Below are 12,661 nucleotides of genomic sequence, written 5' to 3' on the forward strand. Positions count from 1 at the left end.
TAAGGTTACAGATGAAATTGAAATTGCTAATTAGCTGATCTTGAGATGGGGAAATTATCCTGGATTATTGAGGTGGGCTGGTAATCACAAGGGCTCTTACAAGTGGAAGACAGAGATGGCAGCCTGAGAATGTCTATGCTGCTGCCTTTGAAGATGGAGGAGTGGGGCTATAAGCCACCGAATGCAGGTGGCTTCTACAAGTGAGAAAAGGCGAGGAGACGGACTCCCCTGTAGGCCTTGCAGAAGGAATGCAGTCCAGCTGGCACTTTGATTTTAGCCCAGTGAGACCTATTTTGATCTCCAGAACTATAAGATAATACATTTGTGTTGTTTTAGAACACTAAATGCTTAATAATTTTTTATAGCAATGATGGGAAACTAATATATCAATCTATTTTAACAATATTATGTTCAGATTTGGGGGGTTCTATTAGTTGGAGTTTTTTTCTTTGGTCATTTTAAATAGTCCCCTGATCTTTGCTGATTCCATCATTTATAAAATGTTTCATGTACAGTTATTTTGGGTTTGTTTTTAAAGTTTTTATTTTGACATCACTGTAAATTCACATGCGGTTATAAGAAATAATGCAGAGAGATCCATGTACCCTTAATCCAATTTTCCCCAATGGTAACATCTTACAAAGCTATAGTATAATATTACAAGCAAGACGTGAACATTAGTACAGTCAAGGTACAAACTGTCTCCATCACCACAAAGATCCCTCATGCTGCCCTTTTTAGCACCTTACCCCCTCCTGACAACCACTAATCTGTTATCCATTTCTACAATTTTGTCATTTCAAGAATGTTATACAAATAGAATCAAACATTATGTCACCTTTTAGGATAGATTTTTTTTTCATTCAGCTTAATTCTCTGAAGATTCATTCAGACTGTTGCATGTATCAGTAGATCTTTCCTCTTTATTGCTAAGTAGTATTGCATGGTATGGATTATTACGGTTTGTTTAAGCATTCACGTGTTGAAGGGCATCTGGGTTGTTTCCAGTTTGGGGCTCTGATAAATAAAGTTGTTATAGATATTCATGGATAAGTTTATGTTTGGACATAAGTTTTCATTTCCCTGACATACATTTCCAGGAGTGCAACTGCTGGTTCAGTTTCTTAAGAAATTAGCAAACTAATTTCCAGAGTGACTGTACCATTTTACACTGCCATTAGTAATGTATGAGTAATCCAGTTTCTTGATCCTGTCACAATTTTTTATTTTAGCAATTTTGATAGATGTATAGTGCCAGTGATATATTATTCCATGTGCATATTTGCCATCTATATCTCCTCTAGAGTGAAATATACTTCATGCATCTTCTCTATTTTTCTAATTGAATTGTTTGCTTTTTAGTTGTTGACTTTTTGAGTTCTATATTTGGTTTGCAAATATTTTCTTCCACTCCTGGCTTGCCCTTTCATTCTTTTATTAGGATCTTTCCCATAGCAAAGGTTTTCAATTTTGATGAAGTCCAATTTATCATTTTTTCATTTTATGGACCATGCTTATTATGTTTTTTTTTCTCTTTCCTTTTTTCTTCCCCTCTCTTTCCTTTTTTTTTTTTCCTTTTTCTTCTTTTTCACTTTCTTTTCTTTCTTTTTTTTTAGACAGAGTCTTACTCTGTCACGGTGGGTAGAATGCAGTGGTGTCATTATAGCTCACTGCCACTTCAAACTCTTGGGTTCAAGTGCTCATCCTGCCTCAGCCTCCCAAGTAGCAGAGACTACAGGCACACACCATGACACACAGCTAATTTTTCTATATCTAGTAGAGATAGGGTCTTGCTTTAGTTCAGACTGGCCTAGAACTCCTGTACTTAAGCAATTGTCCTGCCTCAGCCTCCTGGAGTGTTAGGATTAAAGGCGTGAGCCACTGCACCTGACCTGACCGTATTTTTTCTTTTTAACCTAAAACTCTTATACTTTTAGGTCAGACATTTAAGCCCATGATCCACTTTGAGGTAATTTTTATCTAAGATGTGATATTTAGGTTATTTTTTTTCTTTTCTTTTTCTTTTGCCTATGGATGTCCAATAGCTGCTTTGACACCATTCATTGAAAGGGCTATCTTTCCCCTGTTAAACTACTTTTGCATCTGTGCCAAAAATCGGTTGGGTATATTTATATTGGTTTATTCTAGGTTTTCTGTTCCATTCTTTAATCTATGTATTTATCCCTTTCAATAATTCACAGCCTTAAAATTAGCTAGAGTGATTCGTCTCATTTTATTCTTTTTAAAAATTGTTTTACCTATTCTACTTTCCTTGACTTTCCATTTGAATTTTAGAAAAATAATCGTGTCGGGATTTTGATAGAAATTTTGTGAAACATATGTATCAGCTTAAGGGAGAATTTACAATTTCACTACGTTGAGACTTCCAATTCATGAGCATTGTATGCTTTTCCATTTATTTCTATTTAGATTTTCTTTTATTTCTTTCATTAGTGTTTTGTAGTTGTCAGCATACAAGTCTGGCACATGTTTTATAAAAGTTACACTTAAGTATTTCTTTTTTTTTCTTGTAGTTGTCAGCAAAGTCATGGCAACAAGCCTGGCACACGTTTTATAAAAGTTACACTTAAATATTTCCTTTTTTCTGTTAAAGTGATTGCAGATATTACTGATAGGAATGTTAAATGAGTCAACCAATATGGGGAACAGTTTGGGTATTCCTTAAAAAGTGAAATATAGAATTGCCATTTGAGCAGGGTATGTCATCATAATAAATGAAATGAGGAACTCAAACATACGTACACAAATGTTTATACTAACCCTGTTGATAATGGCCGAAGAATGGAAATATCCCAAATGTCCATCAGTGGTTGAATGGGTAAACAAATTGTGGTATATTCATATGATAGAAAATTATTCAACCTTAAAAAGGATGCTAATATATGCTACAGTGTGGATGAACTTTGAAGACATTATATTGAGAGAAGTAATACAAAGGATCACATATGCTATTGTTCCATTTATCTTAAATATCTAGAACACTGAAATCCATATAGACAGCAGAATGGTGGTGCCAGGGTCTGGGGGAGATAGAAAATGAACAGTAACTGCTTAATAGGTATGTGGTTTTCCTTGGGTGATGAAAATTTTGGCGTAGAAGAGGTGGCTGCACATATTGTGAAGATATTAAATGCCACTCATGTTGTTCACTTTAAAATGGCTAATTTTATTATGTGAATTTTATTTCATAAATAAATTTACAGTTAAAAGAAGCAATTGTAAATAGTATTGTATTTTTAGTTTCAGTGTCCATTTCTAGTATATAGGAATGATTTTTGTATGTTTCTGTTGTAGTCTATGACCCTGCTGGTTAGCTTAGTGGTTCTAGGAGAGCTCTTTTGTATATTCTTTGGGGTTTTCTACATTATCATGTCATTTGTATATAGCGATGATTTTATTTATTCTTTTAGGATTTATGTATATTTTATTCTCTTGTTTTATGGTGCTAGTTGGAACTTCCAGTTCTATGCTGAATAAGATTGGTGAAAGCAGACCATCCTGGCCTTGTTCCCAATATCAGGCCAGAAACATTCAGTTTTTTACTACTAAGTATAATTTTAGCTGTAGGTAACTCAATCAAGTTGTTGAGGTTGCCCTCTATTCCTATTTTTCTGAGAACTTTCATTGTGAATGGGTGAATTGTGCCAAGTGTTTCTTCTACATCAATTGATAGGATCATATAATTTTTTTTCTTTAGCGTAATTCAGTGGCTTACTTTGATTTTCAAGTACTGAAATCAGCATTACTATTCTGGAACGAGCTCCATGTGATAATCATAGAGTGTACTTCTTTGTATGTCCTGCTGAATTCTTTACTAACAACTCGTTAAGGATTTTTGAATCTATATTAATGAGTGACATTGGTTTGTATGTTTGTTTGTTTATTTTCTTTTTCTTTTTTTTTTTTTTTTAAGAGACAGAGTCTCAGCTCACAGCAACCTCCAACTCCTGGGCTTAGGCGATTCTCCTGCCTTAGCCTCCCAAGTAGCTGGGACTACAGGCACTCACCACAACGCGCAGCTATTTTTTTGTTGCAGTTTGGCCGGGGCTGGGTTTGAACCTGCCACCCTTGGTATATGGGGCCGGCGTCCTACTCACTGAGCCACAGGCACCGCCCTCTTTGTCTGATTTTTGTATTAGGTAATACTTTCTTCACAAAATGATGTTCTTCTCTGTCTCTGGTAATTTTCTTTGTTTTGAAATCTAATTTATCTGGTATTAATATAGTTGTCTGTTTTTCACTTTGATTGCATCACAAACCTTTAACCACCATTTTACTTTCAAACTGCTAACGATAGTACAGTTCAAATAAGTTTCTTGAGGACAGCATAAAGTTAGATCATGTTTTAGTCTACTCATTTTTTTCAGTTTGTGTATTTTAGTCATTTATATCTAATTAATATTGATATGTTAGGGCTCTACCACTGCACTTTCATTTCCTGTTTTTTATTTCGGTTTCCTTTTTCTTGCCTTCCTGTGGGTTACTTGAACATTTTTTGAATTCTATTTTGATTTATTTGCAGTGTTTTTGAGTGTATCTCTTGTATGCCTTTTTAAGTGGTTGCTCTAGGAACTATATACCATATATACATAATTGTGCAGTCTACTGGAGTCATCATTTACCAGTTCAAATAAAGTGTAGAAACCTTCCCTTTCTTCACTCTTTTTGTAACTATTTTAAATATTGCCTTTCATATATTGAGAACCAGATCAGGCAGTGTTATAATTTCTGCTCCAACAATCAAATATAATTAAGGAAATGCAAGAGAAAGAACATCTATTATATTTACTCATATTTTTGTTTAGATTTTTTTCCTTTCTGATATTCTCAGATTCCTATTTTCATCATTTCCTTTCTGTTTAAGCAACTCCCTTCTGCCATTGTTTTAGAGTATGGCTGCTGGCAACACACTTTCTTTGTTCTCCTTCATCTGAGAATGTCTTGATTTCCCCTTCATTCTCAAAGGCTTTCTAGAGATTCTAAATTGAGTTATTTTCTTTCAGCACTTAAGAAATTGCCATTTCTTTCAGGCCTCCGTGAGTTCTGATGTGTCCTTGGTTCAAGTGTTTTTCTCTGAGAGGTAAGGAGTCATTTCTCACTGCTCTCAAGAATTTTTCTTTGTCCTTAGTTTTCAGAAGTTCGTCATGTGTCTTGGTGTGGATTTCTTCATGTTTGGAACTGGCTGTTTCTTGAATCTGTAGGCTTATGACTTTTGCAAATTTCTGATGTTATTCACTTCAACCTGCCCTTTCTCCTCTCTTCCTGAGACTCTGGTGACACAAGTGTTTGATCTTTTGTTAGTTTTTTTTCTCAAGTCTATTTTCTCTCTTTTGTTCAGATTGAGTGATTTCTGTTATTCTGTCTTCTAGTTCACTGATTCTTTCCTCTGTCCCCTCCATTCTGTTGAGACCATTCATTATGTCTTTAATTTCAGTTATTGTATTTTTCAATTCGAAAATTCCCATTTGGTTCTTTATATCTTCTATTTCCTTCCTGAGACTTTCCATATTTTCATTTGTTTCAAGCATTAAAACAAATTGCTTAATGAAGCATTTTTATGATGGCTGCTTTAAAAACCTTGTCAGATAACCCTAATATGTGTATATCTGTCATCTCAGTTTTGACATCTATTGATTATCTTTTTCCATATAGTTTGAGATTCTTCTGGTTCTTGGAATGGGTGCTTTGCAAGTGAAATTTGAAGGTTTTGGAGATTATGAGGCTCTAAATCTTATTTGTCTATTCTATTTTAGCTTACTCTGAAACCGCTTTAGCAGGGGAAGGTGAGAAGCACTGCCAAAATATTGCTACGTAGGTGAAGAAGTTCAGGTTCCCCATGCAGTCTCTGTTGTCACCCAAGGGGGAGGGGGCACCTTTTTACTGCTGAAGGCAGGGCGTGGGGTAAGAGTTATAGTTCCTCATTAGTCCTCCACTGACACCTCCTTGGCTAGTAGGAGAAGTGCCTTGTAACTGGTCCCCATGTTGCCTCTACCGATACCACAGGAAGGGATGACTTGGTTACCACAAGGAGGTAGTGAAAGTCCTGATGCTCCACTTAGCCTCTGGTACCACCCCAGTAGGGAGGGGAGGGCAAAGGGCACCATTACTGCAAGATGAGGTTAAGTCCAGGCTCCCAAGGTAATTTTCATGACAGCCTGAGGGAAGACGGCTTGTTACTCCCAGGAGGCGCCCTACTCTGCCTTTTCAGAGACTGGTGTTGGTGGGGTTTAGGGGGCTTCCTTACAACCGGGTGAGTGTGAGAGTCCAGGCTCCCCGCTTGGCCTCTGCGGGCTAAGAGGAAGCAAGGGTCCACAATTTTATTCTGTGGTGAAACTGGAGTACGGTGTTTATTTAAAAGGTTTTGGTCTTGCTAGACTGGCCCTTTGACTAGAGAAAGAAGGCTTTTCTTGTTTTGTGTATTTCTATCTGTGCTGACTGCTGCTTTCAAGTTGCTGGCTTCTTCAGCTCCAAATATGAGATTTATGAGGCAGAAGAAAACCCAGGGAATTCAACGCCATTTTGAGCCTTCAGTGCTAACTCCTGGGCTGGTCTGTCCTCACTCTACCTTTTAGTTTTCTTGGATTTTAGTTGTACTTAACTAGAGGAATAGGGAAATGCACGTCTACTCCATCTTTACAGTAGTTAAAGCTGCCATACATGTTTATTTTATACTTTTATATTAATTTCAATATCTTAAAACTGTACGACCTAGACTTGTTTTAACTTGTTTTTATGCACCTTCCTGAGATGTACTGAATCTGTTTTTTTTGTCGTTGTTGTTCTCATTCACGATACATTATCTTCCTCATTCTCTTTTAAATTTTTAAGGGAAATCCTGAGGACCTAAATTAGGATTTCCATCTCCAGGATTTGCTTTTGTTTCCACTGGGAGCCACTGGGCTACCAACTGGGGGCCATTTTACTCCTCTTCAAGGCTCCTGACTTCATTCAGAATTCCCAGGTTCAGTTTTCCTGACCTTTAGCAGGAGGTTTCAGGGTTAGTACCTAATCCAAAGGCCATTATTGGCATTTGTACCCAAAGACTTATTTACCAGTACTGTTCACCCTTTCACCTCACAGTTCATCTTCCTTCTTTCTTTTCATGGGGGAAGGATTGGTTGGTTTACCTCAAAGATTTTTTCTTTTTTTTTCAAGAGAGAGTTTCACTCTGTTGCCCCAGGCTAGAGTGCCCTGGCATCAGCCTACCTCACAGCAACCTCGAATTCCCAGGCTCCAGCTATCCTCCTGCCTCAGCCTCCCAACTAGCTGAGACTACAGTTGCCCAGCTAATTTTTCTATTTTTAGTAGAGACAGGGTCTCACCCTTGCTCAGGCTTAAACTCCTGAGCTCAAGGGATGCTTCCACCTTGGCCTCCCAGAATGCTAGGATTATAAGTGTGAGCCATCATACCCAGTCAATTTTCTCTTTACTTTTTTTTTTTTAAAGAGACAGAATCTCACTTTATTGCCCTTAGTAGAGTGCTGTGACGTCACAGCTCACAGCAACCTCCAACTCCGGGCCTAGGTGATTCTCTTGCCTCAGCCTCCCGAGTAACTGGGACTACAGGTGTCTACCACAATGCCCAACTATTTTTTTTGCAGTTTGGCTGAGGCCGGGTTTGAACCCGCCACCCTCGGTATATGGGGCCAGCGCCCTACTCACTGAGCCACAGGTGCCGCCCACACCCAGCCAATTTTCTTCATTTTCTTGCTAGTCCAGAAATGCTTTTCAAAAGTTGTTATAGTTTATCCACGATCTGGTGGTATTGTGCTTTAGAGGGCCAACATCACTGGTAGAAAGGGAACTCCATTACATGTGATACCTGTACTTCAAGTATTACCTTGCAAACTAGAAAAACAGTATTCTTTATGATTATCAGATTTTTGTTAAAAGGACAGAATGAAGATTTTTTTTTTTTGCAGTTTTTGGCCAGGCTGGGTTTGAAACCACCACCTCTGGCATATGGGACCGGCACCCTACTCCTTTGAGCCATAGGTGCCGCCCCAGAAGGAAGATTTTTATTGTTAGCATTTTAAATTCCTTAAAAGTTGTCATTTTAGGTAAGCAAGTAGAATAATATTCCATTCTTAGTTCCTATACCAAAACTGAGCCTTGCTCAGTGTATTAACATGTGGGTTCTAGAAAGACGTAATGAACTCAGTCTTTCTTGGGAGGATTTAACTAGGAGAAAACTAGATTAGAGGGTATACAGGAACTAGTGAGTTATGACCGCTGTGGTCTATGGTTCAGCCTCACTGCAGAATTGCAACTGTAGCTTCCAAACTCCTTTTGTCACTTTTCCCAAAAGAACAAAACAAATTTTTATTTTATGCTCCTGTAGCTAGTTAACTCTCATTCCAGTCTGGAGGGTACAGATGACTGCTTTCCAGAGACATAAGAGAATTTGATAACCAATAATGCTTTCTTCCTGACTTCTTTCCTTCATTTATTCAGTAAATAAGTTTAAGGCCACCACTTCTTGATAAGCCAACAATCAAACCTTAGCTGTACTCCCCAAATTTTCCCTTCATAATTGAATTCCTTTGATTCAAATTATGAATACAGTCATTACTCTCACACTCAGCATGAATGCTCAGAGTTTTCAAAGCCTAGTGAAAGGATGGCTTTGTATAAACTTAATTTTTCATTAAAACAATGATTGCTAATACTATCTGCCCATTCCATTCTAAACTCAATGTATCTATTTATTTATCTGTGTTCTATTTTTTGAGACACAGTCTTGCTTTATTGCCCTGGGTAGAGTACAGGAGTGTCATTGTAGTTCACTGCAACCTCAAACTCTTGGGTTCAAATGATCTTCCTGCCTGAGACTTCTGAGTAGTAGGAACTACAGGTGCACCACAATGCCTGGCTAATTTTTCTACTTTTAGTAAAGATGGGTCTTGCTCTTGCTCAGGCTGGTCTCGAACTCCTGAGCTCAAGCAACCCTCCTGGCCTTGGTCTCCCAGAATGCTAGGATGGTAGGCATGAGCTACCATTCCTGGCCCTATTCATCTCTTCTTCAAAACAATCTTAAGATATGTGTTTTAATTATCCTTACTCTACAGGTAAGATAACTCAGGCACAGAGAAACAAATAACCCAAAGTCTCACAGATAGAAAGTGGTAGGCTATCTGCCTCTAGAGTCTGTCTAATACTACTCTAGTATAGACCCTATCTGGCCAAGACGAAACCCTGTATGTGTAATGATTTGAGTCTAACAACATAATGAAATGGAGTACTTTAGTAGGAAAAAACAGGTTACACCACAAGTACATTTATTCCTCTAAAAATAGTGTGTATAATCTTTCCAACCAACTCTGCAGTTTGCTTACTCTTATGAAGATGATTAAAAAAAATTCCCGGGTAGAGCAGAATTCACCAGTACCATCATCAAGCAAGCTGCAACTCTGCCCTTTGCCACACAAGAAGACACTTAAGATCAACTCAAGAAAATAGCTTTTGTGTTTACAGAAAGTGTACCCACATCCATTTGTCATGCACTCCAGGGTTTCATAGGGCCCTTTTTTATTGTCTAACTCCTAAACCAATTTCCTTTTATAGTCTGAAAACAAGGAATCACGCAAGTGAGATAGCCCTTCAGAGAACTGATGAAAATCGATGAAACATGGACATATCCCAGATCCCTGGTCTCGAATGTTAAAAATATTTTATGTTAGCACAGAGAGAGAGAATATCCTTATTGAATTGTTATGTTCTAATGAGTTTGTGTTTCCCCCTTTTTGATAATATCTTCTATTTCTTCTGAGACCTTTCCTTTATAGTTATTTGGTTCTATTGCTTTTAACTTCTCTTGATATTCCAGTGGCAAACCATTTTCTTCTGCGCCCATGCAAATAACCTAGAAATGGATAAAACAAATTTAAGAAAACCTATTAGGAACATAATTTAATTTAGTATACCACAACTTTATTTCATCAGAGTATGAAGTATTAGCTTTCAGATAACTCTAGAATAAATAATTATAGAACGAAATAATAGATAGAGTCATTCCTCTCAGGCTGAGCATGAATGCTCAGAGTTTTCAAAGTTACATGTAGTAGCATCCTCATGGATTATTCAATAATATGATTTTCAACATTATTAAAGATAAAAATATATCTCATATAAAATTTGTACCTTTTTTAAAACAAAATCATTCTTCAAAAAAAAATTAAAGTTTATAGGAACAGTTTTGTTTTCAATCCCAGATTCTACTCCTGCTCTGAATTAAGACTCACATCAGGAGTATATGGGAACTGTGTTCAAATGGCACTTTCTAGGCCCGTCCCAGGCTAATTTCTCTAGGCTTGATACTAGAAAGTTCTAGATTAGGCTCAGAGACTGGGTTATCCACTACAGATGTCATGTGCTGATTAAACCTGACAACAAGTACCTAAGTTTGGATTTCTAAGAAGAGATATTGGAGTCCCTATCTCACAACTTTGTCTTGTCCTTACAGGAGTGGTCTCCCTGATTCTGAAAGGCAGTGTGACTTTTCTTTCTTCATCTAGGGATGGAAAACATTTCAGTAGTAGGGAACATATTTCCTTCCCATAAAAATGAATTTTGATATTCATCAAATAGGTCTGTGGAGAAAGAAAACATTACAAACCTATATGTATAGACTAAATCTATTAAACATATACTTACATGTGTTCTTTTCTGCTGGAAGAAACAAAGTACATGTCTAGAATTTGGACTCCTATAAGTTTCTAAAAGCTTTTTTTAAATTAAATTATTATTATTATTTTTTTTAAGAGACAGGGTCTAACTCTGTTGCCCAGGCTGGAGTATCACAGTGATGTGATAATATCTCACTGTAACCTTGAACCTCTGGTTCAAGCAATCCTCCTACCTTGGCCTCCCAAAATATTGGGATTACAGGTGTGAGCCACTGTGCCCAGCCTCTAAAAGTTTCTTTTTTAAATAAAGTTACATAAATATACTTCTATCATTATACATAAATTGGAACAATTTTTTTTAATTTGTACTTTAGGTAAATAACTATTGTTCTTGTATTCGAAAACATTTTGATTAAAATGATTTTGTCATGTGGAATTTAAAACACAAAAAGCCTTTTAAAAAGCAACACACTATCTTATCTTGGTGAAAATTATAATAAAAAATAATCACTGAAATTCTCTGTAAATAGTTACCTTTTTATACTGTGGTGATGGGGGAGCACGCTTATAATTTGTCATCAGATAACTTCGACAGGTTATTGTTCTCCCTTCTTGAGTTAAAACTTTAACTTCTATTACAACATATATTCCACTTTTAACCCCTTCTTGCCTGAAACCAGAATAGCCAAATTTTAACCATATTTGACCCTATTAGTTTATTGGACAAGGTCTTTTAGTCAAGTAAAGGAAGTATAGGATTAAAAATGGAACTATACATGGACATACTTATTCCCTTTGTATTTGAGGATATAAGTTTAGCATTTCAATTAGCAAGTCTGAGACTTAATGTTACTTGCCATATTTCTAACACTGTCTGAAAACATACTTCTGTGTAGTTCCATTTTTATATCACTGAAACATTGCTCTTCAGGCTCCAAAAATGGACCATGTATTCTAACTGCAAGTGAACATCCACCAGAGTACATGGAGAGGACAGTTCATTCCATTCACAAGTGACGTAAAAGTATCAGGCATGCCAGATAATCTGCCTACTCTTTTCTGCCCACTTTCTTTGTAGGAAATACTCTGCCACGCAACTCTGGGAGTTCTAGTTATAAAAAGTATTCAGGTATCTCTAATATGTTATTAAATGCTTTTGCATATTATTATTACTTATCTACTGATTCAATTGCCATCTTTAAATAACTGTGCTTTTGAAATCAATAAAAATATGCAGCAATTATAAAAATCTTCATGCCTTTCACAATATGAAACTATAGAGAAATTTTTATAAAAGACAAATAGAACAAAAATTAGCACTTCAATCTTTTACATAGGAGATTACAAACATCCTCTCAAATCAGAGTGTGACCTTTGTAGACTTTTTAAGCAAACTCACGGGATTATACCTTTTATGTTGACTTGTATGCTTGTAGTATACAGTTTTGAAAAACTAACACACATACACACATCCTTACATCTAACTCACTTTCTGAATTAGTTATTTTTTAACTTATAATTAGAAGCCACCTACTCATCCAGAGAATTTAAATTGCTTTTGTTCATTTTCCATACTACTCCCCACACTTCATCGCCAGGACTTTGAAAAATGGTGGCTATACCTCCATGCCAAGTTTCACTTGTTTTGCCTTGGGAATTGCCAAAGTCAAGTTTAAAATCCTACAAAGGAAATCAAAGTGATATATGATCAATATCCACTTGAACCCAAATTTCCCTCCTCAAAATAAAAAGGATTTACCTTGAACTCCATGCAATTAAAACATTCAATAAACTGTAAGTTCCTTCTATGCATAAGAAGCTGTGAAAAATACAGAGTTAAACGAACAAGATCTCAGGGACTATTTTTATATATTTTTCTTTAAAATGAAATGAACACTGAATATGTATAGGCATCTTAACTAAAACAAAAGGTTTTTTTTTTTTTTTTTTTGAGACAGAGCCTCAAGCTGTCACCCTGGGTAGAGTGCCATGGCATTACAGCTCACAGCAACCTC

At 36.5% G+C, this 12,661-nt stretch overlaps 1 protein-coding gene across 1 annotated transcript in view; it reads right to left on the reverse strand.

The window, feature by feature from the left end:
* Positions 1 to 9,036: 9,036 nt before the first annotated feature.
* GGCT (gamma-glutamylcyclotransferase) overlaps positions 9,037 to 12,661 on the reverse strand; it is a 7,850-nt gene continuing 4,225 nt past the window's right edge. Inside the window, exons 2-4 of the mRNA XM_003788550.3 lie at positions 12,181 to 12,326; positions 11,181 to 11,316; positions 9,037 to 9,883 (exon numbers count right to left, since the gene is read on the reverse strand). Coding sequence (XP_003788598.1) covers positions 9,740 to 9,883; positions 11,181 to 11,316; positions 12,181 to 12,326 — 426 coding nt within the window. The 3' untranslated portion in view covers positions 9,037 to 9,739. The remainder of the gene's footprint in view (positions 9,884 to 11,180; positions 11,317 to 12,180; positions 12,327 to 12,661) is intronic.

The sequence above is a fragment of the Otolemur garnettii genome, unplaced genomic scaffold (assembly GCF_000181295.1).
Source record: "Otolemur garnettii isolate 467f Iridium unplaced genomic scaffold, OtoGar3 scaffold00028, whole genome shotgun sequence".
In the NCBI taxonomy this organism is placed as follows: Eukaryota; Metazoa; Chordata; class Mammalia; order Primates; family Galagidae; genus Otolemur; species Otolemur garnettii.